Raw genomic sequence first — 18,830 nt, 5'->3', positions numbered from 1 at the left:
GTTGTAAAAGAGTTGGGTGATAAATAGCTATACCATAGTATACTGTGCTGATATTAAAGCAAAAGATTTGAAAGAGACAAACCGTGTTTTCTGCCCTCACGTAGCTCATAGTGCAGAGAGGGAGCTGAGATCCACATTAGCAAAGTAGAAGCAATAGAAACAGATGGCACATTGGCACAGAATGGTGCAGGTGATGCACACGGTGAACAGTGCCTCCTCACACACGGGGCGGCAAGTGAAGGTGTTCCCATGGTGCACGCCACTAAACACTGCGCTGAAGGGCTGTTTCCACCCAGTTAGAATGGTTTGATGAGACAGAGAGCTGCGGAATTGGAAATCAGGAAGAGTGCTTTGTAATCCTTTCCTAGGCCTTTGATCCTAGGATTGTGTTAAAGGAGTTTTAAATATTTTAAGCAGTTCTTGAATACGCGTCAGGTGGAAATAAATCTTTCATTATATGTAGCTCTGGATATAATGAGATCATTTTCTGTTCTTCCAGTGATTAATGAGTGTGCTCCTTCAGTTGAGAGCCCAGGCAGTGGCTGAGGATCCCCTCCCCTGTGGTTTTAAGTCCCGACTCTGGTAGGGAGTGGGAAGGAGCGCCACCTGCCGGAGACCAGATTTCTCATTTTCCTTGCTCTTCCTGTTCTGATCCAGCTACGCTGGGGTTACTGTTGTAAACCTGCATACATCACACCAAATTATTACAGTAAACCTAAAAATGCTAGAAATCACCAGTTGACATAGAGAGCCCATTTGGAGGGAACGGGAAGCCCAGAGAAGGAGCAGCCAGGCGGAAGTTCGGCACAGCCTTCCCAGTCTGTCAACTAGGAGGAAGTATTTTTCAAGTCTTTTAGGTATATTGGCTCTTCTGGCTACTTTGGTGTAAGGACCCGTGAAAAAGATCAGTACAGTAGACACCGAGTAACTGGAGTAAGAAGACAAATAATTAGAATCTGTGTGCATTATATAGTGTGAAGTAGTCACATGATCTAACTTAGAAAAGCAGTATTATATTTTCTCTCAACCTTTGTTTCATGGAGTATATAATTAAGATTCACCCAAATGTACAGTGCCATAAGATTAATTTGCATTATATATATTATGTTGACTTTTTTTTTTACCAGCAACTGGTTTCTCTTACCAAGGAAATCAAGGGTAGCCAACTGAAAGAAAAAATTGCCTGTGTGAGGAACTTGCTATAAGGAGGCAGCAATATAATTTTTCTTCTCAGTTTTCTTTTCAGAGTTGAACAGTTTAGACTATTAATAATTGTGCTGTGGCTACAAAGGTGGCCTGGAAGTAACCCATTGAATGAGAGCATAAGGTCTGTTTCTCAATACTGACCCATGTGCTATTTATAAGCTTTCGTCTTGGCTAAATTTTTAAACATCATAACGTGCCACCAACTCCTGAGAGATCTGTTATGTTCACCTTTGAACGTTTACTTTTCATTAATTTTTGTAAGTGTCGTTACTTGATTCTACTTTCCAGTTTTTAAAAAAAGATTTATTTATTTATTATATGTACAGTGTACACCTGCACACCAGAAGAGAGCACAAGATCTCATTCTGGATGGTTGTGAGCCACCATGTGGTTGCTGGGAATTGAACTCAGAACCTCTGGAAGAGCAGCAGTGCTCTTAACCTCTGGGCCATGTCTCCAGCCCCTACTTTCCAGTTTTAAGAGCATCATTCCTCACTCTGACTTTAGAATGTCATAGTGAGTTTATAATGCATTATTGTTGTTATTATTCTTCTGATTATTATTTTGCTGCTAGCTGTCAGCTTCCCTGAGGATCTTATAAGAAAAATGGAAATTATTATTGAAAGTTCTAGCAACCCTGTAGGTTGTAGCTCTAGCTCCCAGGACTTCTTCCTAAGTTGGGCCCTTGCCAAAGCCAGTGGGGAATGTGCTGGCAGGGCCTCTGCCTTTGAAATTCCCATATAAAAAGAAATCTCTTCAACTGTTCTGTGCTGGACTAGTTACGACTGAAACCTTTTAGGTACTTGCTCTCTACCTAGGTACCTATTACTAGGCAAGTAATAGGACATACTTGCTATGTTTTTATATGTATTTGTTCATGTGTGTTTTGTGCAGACGCATGTGTGGAAGATATATACATGTGTGCATTGTGTGCATGTCTGGGCCAGTGAGTCCCAGGGACCAGCCCACCTCCATCTACCTGCTTCCAGAATTACAAACTGGAATTTCATGTGTGTGTCACAACTTCTAGAAATTGTATACATACTTCTTTGCAAGCATCAAACGGCACAGATATTTATACTTAGATATAAGACAAATGCTTAAATTAGTTTGTGAGGTAGTCACAGTGTGTTTGAGTAATTAATTTCATGAAGACATTGCTCTCTATCTACAACAGCCTATAAAGTATTTTAAAATAAAATTGTATTCTTAGCCATAAAATAGTTAATGGTTTAGAAATAAAGTTTAAGACAGCCCTTTTTTCTTGATAATAAAATGGTACAGTGGGTGAAAGTCCCTACATTAAAATAGTGATAAAGCATGACTCATTGAGTTGGGAGGCATTTTGCTCACTTACCTTTGAATTTCTTAAGGAAATATGAGGTTTTCCTGCTACCGATTGTGCTCCTGATTTTGCTGCTCATCCTGCCAAGAATTGCTAGACTGAAAATGGAATGTGGCTCGGTTGCTTACAGGATCTGTTAGTAGGACATTTTACTTCCTACATATTTGCTATATGCTGTAAGGCACGGAGAAGTCAGGACACCGAAGAGAGAAGGCTGCTGGGAGAGAGCGTCTATAGCTGGAAAGCATATGACAGGATAATTCTGAGGAAACCTTCTCACCAAAGAAAGGATGGATTGTTTTATGTAGCTAGGTTATTAAATTATAACTCTACCAGGGTTTATAAGCTGTGATTTCTAGATTATTAAAAAAATCAATATATAATATAATCTCTGCTTCTATTAGCACTAAAGTACAGATGGCTAAGAAGTAGTTTTAATTTAACGGGACAAGATAAATTGCATTGAAATCTTATGGATTCAGTGTTTGATGTTAAGTAGGAGACATCTTTTCTATTTTAAGAACTTTTTTTTCCTCTTTACTGGGGCCATGTAGCTCAGTGGTAGAGCACTCAGAAAGCGTGCCCGAGGTCCTGGACCACACCCTCCAACATGACAAAAAGAAATAAATATTTAAATAAGCCAAAACAAGATCATGTACGTCTTGGACGTTTGTGACTGTTGGTTTGTGAGAAGAGTGAGAATCAGCGAGCTTCCTGCCTTTTAAACATCCTTTCATACTGTATCTCACCAGGTCCCCGTCATCGCACTCTCGGCCACCGCAAGCTCCTCAATCCGGGAAGATATCATACGCTGCTTGAACTTGAAAAGCCCTCAGGTCACCTGTACTGGGTTTGATCGACCAAATCTGTACTTAGAAGTTGGACGAAAAACAGGGAATATTCTTCAGGATCTAAAGCCATTTCTTGTCAGAAAGACAAGGTAAAGATGTAACAAATGAGGAAAATTTTTTTATTTATTTTTAATTAATTAATGTATTCACTTTACATCCTGGTCATAGGCCCCTCCCTACTCTCCCCCCAGTCCTACCCTCCCTCCCCATTCCTCGGAAAAGGGGAACCTCCCTACCCACCCACCTTGGCTCTTCAAGTTACATTAGGACTGAGTTCATCCTTTTCCCCTGTGGCCTGGCAAGGCAGTCCTGTCAGGGAGAAGTGATAAGAAGTTATTTTAGTTTTTCTATTTCTTTTTTGATATATGTTTAATGCTTCAAATTTTATGTAGCTTTAGCTCAAATTACAATTAATTCATCAGTCAGTTCAGTGACCTAGATTAAAGCACATTTAAAGATATTTTCATTAATTCTTTTAGGATTTCATATACTATAGTTTGATCGTATTACTTCCCCAGTTTCCCCAGATTCATCATATCTCTCTACTGCTCCCAACTTCATGCCGTCTTTCATGTTTAAATAACACATCAACTCTCGTTTGTGCTGTCCGTACTTCTGGGTAGAGAGCATCCACGGGTGTATGGACAACTAGTCAGGATCTATACAGCCTTAAAGGAAGCTAAGTCTGCCTGTCCCAGAAGCTATCAGCTGTCCATAGTCCCTAAGTTTGGGGTGGGGGCTCAGTGAGCCATTCTCACTCCATCCTAGAACTCTGAGGCGCTTGGTCTTGTGAAGACAACCATGGCTACTGTGACGTCATGAGTGTGGAGGTCCTGTCATGTCCAGGAGACACTGACCTTTGGCTTTTACAGTCTATTTGTCCACTCTTCCATGATGTTCAAAGCATATATATTTTGCGAGAGGTAGAGGTGGGCAGAAACGAATTCTTCTGATACTATTTTTATTTAATATTGCTGTTTGAACAGGACATATGCTTTTAATAATTTACAAGTAAATAAACAAACAAGATATGTGCTTTTCTTATGAGTTCTGTCTGCTTTATTGAATGCATGACCTACCTCTGTTGTAGGGACTTTTTTTTTTTTTAATGGAATCTGTACATGTTCCAAGGACTGTCCTAGTCGCTTTATACAAGGAGGCTTCTTAAATCCTCTGTCAAGGAAGTGCCTATGTCTTCATTTTACTGGTTAGGGCAGTGGTGGTCCATGGCTTTAATCTCAGCCGAGGCAGCAAGATCTTTGAGTTTGAGGCCAGCCTGGTCTACAGTTAGTTCCAGGACAGCCAAGGCTACACAGAGAAACCCTGTCTCAAACAACCAAACAACCCAACAACAACAACAACAACAACAACAACAACAACAACAAACATAAACAAAAAACTGTCTATTGTGCTTCTAAGATTTGTTTTTTTTAAATATATTTTATATGCTTTATTTCTTTTATGCTAAAAACTCTTATAATGCCATATTCTCTGATATACCTGCTGAGTGAAAAATGGATATTTTCATGATATGAAGTATCCTGAATAAAATAAAGCAATTTTCTCCTACCAAATCTAACACAAACCAAATCCAGGTAAGTAAGAACACAGAGCATTGGTAGTGTTTTCCTCCTCACGAAAGGATGACTTGGGGGAGACAGAGCCTAGCTTCAGAAAGCACTTGGAGTGATTTAAGGGACAACTAAGCAATGCTTGTTATTCAGAACAGAATAGAAACATAATGAATGTATTCATAATGTTTTGCTGCTGTCGTGGCCTCCTTGAGTAGATTATGCTACAGTTTCCTTTTACAGTAGGGAAGCGTCCTCTTGTCAAAGGCTTCTCCTAAATGGGATGCTCTTACCTCACATCACTCCCTAACCCTTAATCTGTGGTTCTTTTCAGTATACATTATTCTTAATATCTATAGCTATTTTTTTAATAGTGACCCTCCTCTTTCTTAAAGACATATTTTTAAAAGTGCCTTCCCATATCTTCTTTTGTGATATTTCATTTTCCTAATTTTGGTATTGTTTGCCTTACAGTATCTTATGCAAATGCTTTCTTCTCATATTTATATTAATTCTGCTAATATAGGTGAATTTTTAGCTAAGACTATTATAATTTCTCCTCAAATATCCAACTCCTTGGTGCTACTTGATGTATTCCATAGATAACTTTTAGATTTATCATCTGCAGACACATCTGTAAACCTTGGAATAATATTTTATCTTTAGATCATGTGTAAATATTTTATGCAACAATGAAGCTATTCATCTACCCTCTTAAACAAGTAAAGAATAATCTATTGTGTTGCCCTTCTAAAAGTATTTATACCCTTCCCTTATAAGTTTTAAAATATATTTTTTCTCCTTTTTCAAACTTTTTTTTTTTTTTTTTACAAAACAAACTGATTTCTGATTTTAACTTTAATTTGTGCCAATATTGAGTGTCAGGGTTTTGAGTTCACACAGTTCATTTCCACGCTTGTCTTCCCATAATGCTTTGGAGTTTCGGGGAGTTGAAGTGTTATCCTTTTGGTCCACTGACACCTGTAAGACCTTTACTTCGTAGAGAGAGCAGAGATTATGGAAGATAAATCCCAACCCATGATAAAGCCTACATATAATAGCTGCGTCTGCATTCTCCGTCTCCCACCCTCACTCCTTGCCTTCTCCACAGTTCTGCCTGGGAATTTGAAGGCCCTACCATCATCTACTGTCCCTCCAGAAAAATGACAGAACAAGTTACTGCTGAGCTTGGGAAGCTAAACTTAGCCTGCAGAGCATACCATGCAGGCATGAAAATTAGTGAAAGGAAGGATGTTCACCATAGTTTCCTGAGAGATGAAATTCAGGTAGGAGGACCGCCCATCTTTCTTTGAATTCTTCATAGGAAATTTGAATATCCATCAAATATGTACTCAGCAAAAATTTTCAAGTAATTTTGTTGTGTTAAGCGCAGTGTCATTGCTTTGGTAAAGGTAGACATTGTATACTGAAAATAAGTATAACAAGCCACGCAGCTTAATACAAATAGCAAATTGTGTCTGTTACTGAGCTGCACAGAGGAGGAGCAGGAGCTCTGTCAAAGTAGGGTTTGTAATGAGAGTGGCCCTCCAGGAAGGTGACATGTGAGTGGAGGCTAAGCTTGTCAAGTTTACCAGGTCAGGAGGTCATGAGGGCAGAGGAGCTGGCTGTAGCATCCCAGGAGGGAGCAGCAGGTGCCGGGACACTGCCCTGTGAGTGCGCCCTGGGCTCAGAGCCTGAGTCCTTTGAAGTGGTCTGAGGGGTAGGAAGGGCACAGCGCGGGGGCAGTGAGGGGAGCGGAGCCAACCACAGGAAGGCTGAGTTGGTGGCTGAGCAGCTTGAAGATGAGATGGATCAGTGGGCTCATACTTCCTACTCTTTCCTACAGTAGGAACAGCTCTAATGCTTGTTATGGCTTTTTGCCCACTTTTATTAATACTTTTATTATTTCAGCAATAGGGCACTTTGTTGGATGCATCTGCTCCTGTCTTGATTACTTTTCTGTTGCTGTGCTGTGGTACATGACCAAGGAGGCTTTGAGAAGAAAGAGTTGATGGGGGCCTACAGTTTAAGAGTGACTCTGTGATCAGCATGGCGGGGAGCATGTCAGCAAGCAGGCAGGCGTGGTGCCAGAGCAGTACTTGACAGCTCAAGCACCAGGCAGAGAGAGCTTCTAGAATGCCATGGGCTCTTGAAACCTCAAAGCCAGCCTTAAAGCCCACCCCTTCCAACAGTCCTATTCTTCCCAAACAGTCCTACGACCTATGGATCAATATTCAGACATATGAACCTATGAGAGCTGTTCTCATTCAAATCACCACACTGCCAACTTATAACTTGATCGAAACATCAGTATTTTTAAAAGATAGCTTTAAAACCTTCAGTGATCTTTCATCTATCTATCTATCTATCTATCTATCTATCTATCTATCAATTATATCTGTACATGCACTGCTTTATTTCCTCTTTCTAATGCAGAAAGTTACTAATGTGAATTTATATTGTAAAAATTAAAGTTTATATTAATAGTTGCATTCTAGCTAACATCAAGTAGTGTTTTGTTGAACATCTGGTCCTGTAGCCTCCTTCCTGGTCATAGCTCAAAACTACACTTATGTTTTGAAGCCTTTTCCTTTTTTAACATGGCGAAATGTGAATTATTATTTGTGTAGAATTGTTCAGGACTCTTAGAATTGATTACTTCCTGTTGAGTGTCTACTGAATTCATAAATGTAATGATTTCTAAATAGTCACTTTCTTAGCATTTTACAGTGGGTTTCTGTTTTATGGCAGGCACAGGAACAGATCCCCATTGCTCCTCGTTTGTTAGACTGATGCTTAGAACAATTTTCTATTTCATAATTAAAAAATACTTTTTAATTTTAGTATATACTCAGATCAAATCACATGTACATCTAGTTAATGATTTTTGCTTGTAATTGTTTGTTTGCAAATTTTATCCCAACTTTAGTTTTGTCCTTCTAACTTTTGTCACTTTAAGATGCCTTTTCTTGTATGAAATGATGAATTACTTATTTTGTAAAATAACTTTAATTTAGACCTGAAGGTTTATAGGGTTAGTGTGAAATCTGACTGGTAGGTTAGTTAACATCATGGCAAATCATGTGGTTAAGCTTAGAGCTATGTTGCTCACTAGCTCCTAGCTGTATCGAACTTGTCTTCTTTGCCCAAAGCTTTCGCTTTCCGTACCCTTCTTTTGCTTGTTCTATTTGTTTAGCATCTTTTGTTGTTTTCACTTCCTATATCCTTCCTTTCCTCCTTTCTGTCAATCTCCTGGGCCAACTAGAACCACATTATTAATTTAATCTTATTTATGCTTGCAAATACTTCTGTTGTCCCTTCAATGAGAAGTCTTCTCTCCTTTCCTCTCCCAGTCCTTCCCACTGACTCTGTAGGTGTTATTGCTCTGTCTTACCATAATTTGATGACACTACTATCTTAATTTTTTGTTAGTTTTGTGGTTCTCTATTGACCCCCCCACTAAAAATGTCACACATTCGCCTGTCTTTCATGTGTTACTACTGTCCTTTCCCTTCTGTGTCTGCACGCCTAGACCTCATTTCCTTCCCTGGGAGTTTATATCATAATTCTGGTTAAATAGTATATGGTTATTAACCCAAACCTAAGCCTTTATAATATATTGTTATGTTTCTTGCTTAGTGTTTTGTATTCTTGCTATTAAAATTATTGTTTTCCATGAATTAGTAAATATATTACTAATTCTTTTGTGAATTTTTCAACTGTGTAAACTTTTATTTCAGTGAGTCCATTCATATTAGGTCGTTTGAGTTTTATCTTCTTGGTGTTATACCCATCTTAAGGATGTAGCATTAACTGCGTTTCACTGTGCAGCCAGGATGATATACTTCTTAGAATAAGATATTCTCTTGTCAGTTGAGGACACTTGAAACTCGATGATAATACAAAAGTTTTATTTATTATAGGAACTGTTTCTCATAGCTTCTGGCATTCAAAGAAACTGCTTTATTTGCTAGTTCTTATTGAGATAAACAGGTATCATGTTTTATGATTTATAATAATCTTCCAGTCTGTACGTAAAGTTATATTTAACTCAGTTTTATGAACAAGCTACTGTTTTATTTTCAAGTTTCAGTTATGTTGAAGTGTGATGCTCACTCTGTGTTGCTGTTCATCCTCAGTGTGTTGTAGCCACTATAGCTTTTGGAATGGGCATTAATAAAGCTGACATTCGCACAGTTATTCACTATGGTGCTCCCAAGGAAATGGAATCCTATTACCAGGAAATCGGCAGAGCTGGCCGCGACGGTCTGCAGAGTTCTTGTCATGTACTCTGGGCTCCAGCAGACTTTAACTTAACTAGGTAAGAATGCTTATTGCTTTCATCTTACAGATTTCTCTTTTCCTTTCCAAAAAAAAGTGTTTGAGGCAGTGTCCACAATTTCCAGTGATCTCTGATTGTATTTAAAGGGGTCACCACTGAAAAGTGAGCAAAACTAACATGACAGCCACAAAGAGCATTTGTGATGAGTCTTTTCACTTAGGGCTCCTGATGGTCCAGGTCTGTCAGTGTCCAGTTAGGACGGGGCCTTCACAGATCGGGACTGGACTTCGATGTGTACCATAGGTCTTATGGCACACTGTCCTGTTGTACGGCAGTGAGCAGTTCCCACTCTTTAAATCTGCAGGTGATATGGATGCAGTTTTACTTAACTAGATACCATGTGTTTGGCTATTTTTTTCTTCCAGTGCTATAATGGTCCTTATTCTAAAAGATGTGTCCAATTCTTCCTTAACATTCTTCACTATTTTCCATGATTGGTTTCATAAGTACATCCCATTGCTCATAGATGGAAAGTTGCCTTGTTGGTAAAGCCTTGTTGACAGACTTCTGTCATAAAATAGTAAGTGTTCATGGTTTAAAGTACATCAATATTAACTTAAATACTAAGTAAATTGTCACTTAAGTTCTGTCAGGCTGTAGTAGAAACAACAGCTTCAACTTGAAAAATCTCAGGGGCAGTATTTACCAGTTTATCTATGGGGAAACAGGAAAAGGAGCCAGTGCAGCTCAACCAGTGAGCCTGGCAGCATAAGGGGCTTTCAAGTGTCCCACCAGGAGTAAGTTAGGACCCTCAGTGCATAGATTATCATATTTAAATGATTACTGAGCCTACCCAGGTGTTGTTCATCTCCATAATTCCTCGAGGTCTTGAGTAAATGCCTTGTTCTAAGAACTGAGCTAGTGCTGAGGACACAAAGGTGACTAACACAGTGCCTGCCTTGGGACTCAGAGTCTAGGTGGACGAGAGATCTTAAGTAGGGAACTGCCTATTATGCATGCATGATGTTCTTTTTACTAATCCCATTTTGCATTAGGAGATGTTGATTATTAAATATTTTTAAACAATCATATGAATATATCTTTGTTGTTGCTGCTTGTTTTAGGACAGAGTCTCATTCTGTACTGTTGGCTGGTCTGGAGTGTAACCAAGCTGGCCTTGATGTGTGCTACTTACTACCTCTGGCCCAAATACATTTGATAAATGCTGTGTGTAAAGGAAGTTGCTTAGCGTAGAGTACCATTTACTGACTTGAAAAGCCAGGCAAGACTTCCCTGAGGAAGTAGTAGCTAAAAAGAGTAGGGCTAGATAAGTAAAAAGGTTTGCTATAAAATCTAAGATCTTTCTAGGAATAGTCAGTGTGTTTTACTTTGTAACATGTATAGCTGAACTCTGGCCCCTGTGAGCAAGCATTCTTAACCACCGAGTCATCTCCAGGCCAGGCACCAGAGTCTTTATCAAGCCATTTACAAACTAAATGTGAGTTGGATAGAACACATCTATGCAAGCTGCTGTTAAAGTTGGAAGATATCAAGTACCACTTGATTAAAACCAGATCTTATTTTATTTGTGCATTACACTAACATGCTAGAAACCTTATAGGCTTGAGTTGTATAATACAAGCTCGTTAGTAGATACAGTTCAGTTTACATGAGTTTAGAAATGTAATCTAAGGAGTTTATCTCATTAAGATTGATCAGGAAGTAATAGTGGCACCAGAATACCTACACTGTTGTCACTTAGAATCCATAGTGACTTCTTCTGGGACCCTCAAGATACCAAGATGCCAGAGCTCAAGGCTGTGATACAAAATAGCATAGTATTCACATAAAGGCTGTGTACTCTCCTATATACTTTCTCTCTAGCTTATATATAGCAACTATTTTAAATAAAATGATGTGTAAATAGTTTATATTGTAATGTTTGGGGAATAATAACAAGAAAACAGTCTTATTGTGTTCATTGCAGATGACTGGGGTATAACTGGGGTTAGCTGACCCTCAAGGACAGTACAGAGGATGAGCTGCTTTGGCTTTTAGTACACTACTCTCTGTATCAGTGACAAAGGGAATAAAGCTATAGGGTGAGAATAGACAGGCTGGAGCAAGGCTCGAGGATGAATTTGTCCCCTCACAATTTTAAACTTGTACAAGAAGACAATGGGTTGCTAGGCCTTAGCCAGAAGGGCCACCGTGATTAATAGCAGGTTTAATCTATCTTATGCTAACAGTCTGTGATAAGGAAAGAAACTTATCTAAGTGACCATGCAATGATTTTAACTAACTGATGTTTATTTATTTGTTAATTTTGCGATTCTCGTTATCAAATCTGGGCCTCACTCATGCTTGACAAGCATACGTAGAGCACAGCTTTGGTTGCTATTATGTAATTTTATAATCCTTTGTTGTGTGAATTTGTGTTTCTTACCATAGAGCCAGAGCACAGGCACTGTCCCAGTGATTATATTTACTGTATTTATAGTCATACACAGTAGTTACTGCCATCTTTTGTTTCAAAGAGAACAATTTGGAGAATAATCGCAATCTTAGTTAATCTTTGACTGTCTATAAATGATTTCTTTTAATGTTAATGATTTTAGAATTGTTAATTTTTTGTGAAATATTAAATTTAGCTCATTTAATAGTAGCAAAAGAAGAATAAAATAATAAATATTTTGCTGAGTTTCTTTTTCTCAAATGAAACAAACATGTAAATAAACATGGATGAGATCAAATAAATATATTTCATCCCAATCAAATAGAAAAGATACAATTCTGAGTGTATCTTATTTGTTTTTCTTATTCATTCTATCTCTGAAGAATGAAGAAATTAATAAAAATAATTTTTAAAAAATCTATGATCTGTAAGGATGATAGCACAGGAATTAGCATTTCTAGTATAGGGGATTTGGAGAAAAAAATACATTGGGAGTGGTGCTATCCATTGAAAATGTTTTTAAATAATAGATCATTTGTATATTCAAACTTTCCTGAAGCCCTTGAGAATTGTGTACAGATATTTTGATTAATCAGAAGGCTGGTTATGACAAACATTAGCAAGTGAAGTCCATAAGTTCAGTATTATCATTTAGTTCTCATATATTAAGTCAGAATGTCATATTACAATATCAAAAATTCATTTTACACAGACTTTTGATTCTTGGAAATATGTGCAACACTGCCTGGAAGATTTCATCACCTGATTATTGAAATTCATGGAATTTGACCACAGAAGGCTAGAAAGTAACAGCTGTGATGAGCTACAGCAAGCAGCACTGCCATTTAAAGATACCAACAAACATGCTGTTGCTACTGCTGCTGCTGTTACTCTACAGTTCTAAACAAATTCATTATTGTGGCCAAAAAAGTTAGTTACAACTGAATGAGGAAAAAACTTAATTCTAATATTTTACTATTGTGCTCAGGTGACCCACAATATAGAGGGACAAATTTGGAGGGCTGAGCTGTTCTCTGAAAAGCCAGTGGAACTAGATAAAGGATCAGACTGGAGTGATGGGATGAAGGCTCAGATTGGAGTGATGGGATGAAGGCTCAGACTGCAGTGATGGGATGAAGGCCCACACTGGAGTGATGGGATGAAGGCTCAGACTGGAGTGATGGGATGAAGGCTCAGACTGGAGTGATAGGATGAAGGCTCAGACTGGAGTGATAGGATGAAGGCCCACACTGAGTGATGAGGATGAAGGCTCAGACTGGAGTGATGAGATGAAGGCTCAGACTGGAGTGATGGGATGAAGGCCCACACTGAGTGATGGGATGAAGGCTCAGACTGGAGTGATGAGATGAAGGCTCAGACTGGAGTGATGGGATGAAGGCTCAGACTGGAGTGATGAGATGAAGGCTCAGACTGGAGTGATGGGATGAAGGCTCAGACTGGAGTGATGGGATGAAGGCCCACACTGGAGTGATGGGATGAAGGCTCAGACTGGAGTGATGAGATGAAGGCTCAGACTGGAGTGATGGGATGAAGGCTCAGACTGGAGTGATGAGATGAAGGCTCAGACTGGAGTGATGGGATGAAGGCTCAGACTGGAGTGATGGGATGAAGGCCCACACCGAGTGATAGGATGAAGGCCCACACTGAGTGATGGGATGAAGGCCCACACTGAGTGATAGGATGAAGGCTCAGACTGGAGTGATGGGATGAAGGCCCACACCGAGTGATAGGATGAAGGCCCACACTGAGTGATGGGATGAAGGCCCACACTGAGTGATGGGATGAAGGCCCACACTGAGTGATGGGATGAAGGCCCACACTGAGTGATGGGATGAAGGCCCACACTGAGTGATGGGATGAAGGCCCACACTGGAGTGATGGGATGAAGGCCCACACTGAGTGATAGGATGAAGGCCCACACTGAGTGATGGGATGAAGGCCCACACTGAGTGATAGGATGAAGGCCCACACTGGAGTGATGGGATGAAGGCCCACACTGAGTGATGGGATGAAGGCCCACACTGAGTGATGGGATGAAGGCCCACACTGAGTGATAGGATGAAGGCCCACACTGAGTGATGGGATGAAGGCCCACACTGAGTGATAGGATGAAGGCCCACACTGAGTGATAGGATGAAGGCCCACACTGGAGTGATGGGATGAAGGCTCAGACTGGAGTGATGGGATGAAGGCCCACACTGAGTGATGGGATGAAGGCCCACACTGAGTGATGGGATGAAGGCCCACACTGAGTGATAGGATGAAGGCCCACACTGAGTGATAGGATGAAGGCCCACACTGGAGTGATGGGATGAAGGCCCACACTGAGTGATGGGATGAAGGCCCACACTGAGTGATGGGATGAAGGCCCACACTGAGTGATAGGATGAAGGCCCACACTGAGTGATGGGATGAAGGCCCACACCGAGTGATAGGATGAAGGCCCACACTGAGTGATGGGATGAAGGCTCACACTGGAGTGATGGGATGAAGGCCCACACTGAGTGATAGGATGAAGGCCCACACTGGAGTGATGGGATGAAGGCCCACACTGAGTGATGGGATGAAGGCCCACACTGAGTGATGGGATGAAGGCCCACACTGAGTGATAGGATGAAGGCCCACACTGAGTGATGGGATGAAGGCCCACACTGAGTGATAGGATGAAGGCCCACACTGAGTGATAGGATGAAGGCCCACACTGAGTGATAGGATGAAGGCCCACACTGGAGTGATGGGATGAAGGCCCACACCGAGTGATAGGATGAAGGCCCACACTGAGTGATGGGATGAAGGCTCACACTGGAGTGATGGGATGAAGGCCCACACCGAGTGATAGGATGAAGGCCCACACTGAGTGATAGGATGAAGGCCCACACTGAGTGATGGGATGAAGGCCCACACTGAGTGATGGGATGAAGGCCCACACTGGAGTGATGGGATGAAGGCCCACACTGAGTGATAGGATGAAGGCCCACACTGAGTGATGGGATGAAGGCCCACACTGAGTGATGGGATGAAGGCTCACACTGGAGTGATGGGATGAAGGCCCACACTGAGTGATAGGATGAAGGCCCACACTGAGTGATAGGATGAAGGCCCACACTGAGTGATGGGATGAAGGCCCACACTGAGTGATGGGATGAAGGCCCACACTGAGTGATGGGATGAAGGCCCACACTGGAGTGATGGGATGAAGGCCCACACTGAGTGATAGGATGAAGGCCCACACTGAGTGATGGGATGAAGGCCCACACTGAGTGATGGGATGAAGGCTCACACTGGAGTGATGGGATGAAGGCCCACACTGAGTGATAGGATGAAGGCCCACACTGAGTGATAGGATGAAGGCCCACACTGAGTGATAGGATGAAGGCCCACACTGAGTGATGGGATGAAGGCCCACACTGAGTGATGGGATGAAGGCCCACACTGAGTGATGGGATGAAGGCCCACACTGAGTGATGGGATGAAGGCCCACACTGAGTGATAGGATGAAGGCCCACACTGGAGTGATGGGATGAAGGCCCACACCGAGTGATAGGATGAAGGCCCACACTGAGTGATGGGATGAAGGCCCACACTGAGTGATAGGATGAAGGCCCACACTGGAGTGATGGGATGAAGGCCCACACCGAGTGATAGGATGAAGGCCCACACTGAGTGATGGGATGAAGGCTCACACTGGAGTGATGGGATGAAGGCCCACACCGAGTGATAGGATGAAGGCCCACACTGAGTGATAGGATGAAGGCCCACACTGAGTGATGGGATGAAGGCCCACACTGAGTGATGGGATGAAGGCCCACACTGGAGTGATGGGATGAAGGCCCACACTGAGTGATAGGATGAAGGCCCACACTGAGTGATGGGATGAAGGCTCACACTGGAGTGATGGACCTCTTTCAGTTTTCATCACATAGATTCTTTAAAATTCTCAGAAAACACCCATTAAAATAACTGATTTATTTTTATTAAAAATCCAGGATTCATGTATTAGAAAGCTTACTAAAAACTATGACATAAGTGATCCCTAAATCAAAATGAAAATCTTCAAAGTTATCAATGGAACTCTCTGGTCAGGAGCATGGTTGGGAAGAATGCAGGCCATTTTGGGGGAATAAAATATTATTTGTTGAAATGCAGTAGGGGGATCTGGGGGGTATTAAAAAGAAAATAACAAAATTGACAGTACAATTTTAAATAGTCTTGTGATTTTCAATTGGCAGGCATCACTTTATTGAGATACGCAATGAAAAGTTCCGATCATATAAGTTAAAGATGATTATAAAGATGGAAAAATATCTTCATTCCAGTCAATGCAGACGACAGTATGTATTATTTTTTTTATCAATTAAAAGCATAGGCCTTCAGATGGGACTTTTAAAAAGTTAATTAAAAGTATTTGAAAAGAATATTTGCTGTCATGTCCCCTTGATAGGGAGGCCCAATGCCACTCAGAGGAAGGATAGCAGACTACCAAGAAGAGACTTGATACCCTACGATCATATTCAGGGGGAGGAGGTCCCCCTCAGTCACAGTCATAGGGAAGGGCAATAGGGTGAAAGCGGGAGGGAGGGAGGAAGGGGAGGATGCACAGATTGGATAGCAATTGAGATGTATTTTATTTTTCAATAAAAAAAGAAAAAACAAACAAACAACAACAACAAAAAGAATATTTGCTGTATACATGCAGAATTTTAAGCAGGTTTATTTGTGTTTAAATGAATTGATATGATGTGATGAGGTCCCAGATAAATACAGTAATGGTAATATTACTTCATTTAACATGTCTATATTTGTCCTTTAATTTAAAAATTTCTCTTTATCAGAATCATCTTGTCCCATTTTGAGGACAAACGACTACAAAAGGCCTCCTTGGACATCATGGGAACTGAAAAATGCTGTGACAATTGCAGGCCCAGGTAAAAATTTCTTCTTGATGCACATTCTAGAAGCTGTTATTTTTCTTTCTCTTCTAATTATGCTTCATTAAATTTTTGTTGGATCATAAGTAGTGTAGTTTTAAAAAATGATATAGTTACTTTATTTAAAATAAAACAAATTGAAGACATTTACTTTTATATAGTAAAGTCATAAAATGGTAGGCCTGGCTAGGAAATATAAATAGCCTAAAATGCTCATTAAAGATATAAATTATCAAACTTGATTTTTAAGAGCATTCTGTCTGATGTTTTCCATAAGAGCAAGTACGATTATGCAGATAGGTTAAAAATAATGACTACAAAATACTGTGAAAACACCAGTCAAAAGAAAACTTAAGTCACTATTTTAGTATTTGGCAGTGGGGACTTTGGAGCAAGGCATATTGTCAGGGATAAAGAACAAGACTGAACAATGCAAAAGTGTCAGAGTTCTCCAGAGAAATGGCACCAAGGATAGAGCTAGAGAGAGAAGGGGCGAGGTGACATGTGAGCTATACAACCCAGGAGATAGAACCCCAAATGCACATAGACTTCACATAGAGCCTCCAGAACTAAAATGGGGAACAGAAACCCACAAGTGTATTTGGTGACATTGATGTCTGCTTACAAGCCATTAATAGAATTAATGGAAAAAATGAGTAAGTCATGCTGGGAGTGATGGGCATGCCTGTAATGGTGAGAGTCAGAGGGTCAGACAAGAAGACAAAAAAAGAGTCTGAGGCCAGCCTGCACTTAAAGGGACTTCAAGATGAGCCTACGCTCCATAGTGAAACTGTGTCTCAAGGTACCAAGAACAAAAGAAAAGTAAGACTAAACAACAACAACCATGAGCCACCCCCCCCCAATAGACCCCAAACAAACCCCACTAAATCCACGAGGAGATTAAGGAAAGAAGAAGGCTATGCTGTCAGCAAGCCAGGTCTGATTAATTTCTTAGACGCATGTCATCCATTCTTTCCAAGGGCGGCACAGTACTTATATACTTGCGTTTTCCTCTGAGTCATAAAACAAACACTAACGAATGAAGAAATATGCTATTTGGATAAAATATGGTTTTTGCTTTAATGGAATCAAGCTAGAATGCAGCAGTGCCAAGAAAAGGGAAATCTCTAAATCCTTAGAAACAAAACAATGTACTTCAAATAACCTGTGAGTCAAAGGCTTACAGCAAATCAGAAAACGTTTTGAACTGATGAATAAGAATATGAAATGTCTGAAATATAGCTAATATGATTGTAACAGATAATTTAGTGTTAGAGACAGCATAAGGAGTACAGGTTTCAAATAAATAGCAAGCGTTCACTTTAAGAACCAGGCAAATAAGAGGAAAATGAACAGGACAGGCATAATAAAGATAATTGTATAAATTAGTAACATAGAAAACGAAGTCAAGAGAGGAAAGTCAGTGAACTCAGAGGCTTGTTAGTTTACAGTACTGACAGAAAAAAAGGGAACACAGATTACCAGTATGAAAATGAAAGAGAATTCTACTGCAGATCCATAGTCATGAGGATAAAGGGGACAAAGTCAGGTGACAAGAGGATGCGCCGAACAAGCCAGTTTAATGGAAACGCAGTAATACAAATCTAATGGACCAGTTAATTGACAGTGCTTAGGCATGGCAAAACATAACCGGAATACTCACCTAACCATCATAAGGATTGAATTCTTCCTTTAAAACCTCCGAAAAGAAAACTCTCTAGCCGGCATGGCTTCAGTGACAAAGTGCAGCAAATACTTAGATGGAGAAATAGCCCCAGTGCTACAGTGTGGTTCCACGGGCACGTCCTCTAGGAGACAGAACTCTAGGGAAGACCAGCTGCTTAGAGGCAGGGAGAGCGGATCTGAGAGCAGTGCAGTCACTGGGTCTCGATTGTGGATTGTGACGAAGGTTAGATGAATCTGTGTATAGGAATGTGCACAGTTTGTTATATCGTAAATAAAACAAACACAGGTGGCTCAGAGGATAAGAGCACTGGCTGCTCTTCCAAAGGACCTGAGTTCAATTCCCAGAAACCACCTGGTGGCTCACAGCCATCTGTAATGAGATCTGGTGCCCTCTTCTGGCACACAAGCATACATGCAGGGAAAACACTGAATACACAATAAAGAAATAAATCTTAAGGGGAAAAAATGACCTCCCTTTAAAAATA

General features: G+C 40.5%; 1 protein-coding gene across 3 annotated transcripts in view; it reads left to right on the top strand.

Moving 5' to 3' along the window:
* WRN (WRN RecQ like helicase) overlaps positions 1–18,830 on the top strand; it is a 121,386-nt gene that overhangs the window by 65,742 nt on the left and 36,814 nt on the right. For all 3 annotated transcript variants that reach the window (XM_084759656.1, XM_084759655.1, XM_084759657.1), the window contains 5 exons: positions 3,304–3,491; positions 6,085–6,259; positions 9,113–9,294; positions 15,961–16,062; positions 16,564–16,656. In XM_084759656.1, the coding sequence (XP_084615782.1) occupies positions 3,304–3,491; positions 6,085–6,259; positions 9,113–9,294; positions 15,961–16,062; positions 16,564–16,656 (740 nt within the window). The remainder of the gene's footprint in view (positions 1–3,303; positions 3,492–6,084; positions 6,260–9,112; positions 9,295–15,960; positions 16,063–16,563; positions 16,657–18,830) is intronic.

Source organism: Acomys minous, assembly GCF_964271855.1.
Source record: "Acomys minous genome assembly, chromosome: 15".
NCBI classification, from domain to species: Eukaryota; Metazoa; Chordata; class Mammalia; order Rodentia; family Muridae; genus Acomys; species Acomys minous.
The sequence above is the reverse complement of the archived record's forward strand: the minus strand, read 5'-3'. Positions and strand labels throughout refer to the sequence as shown.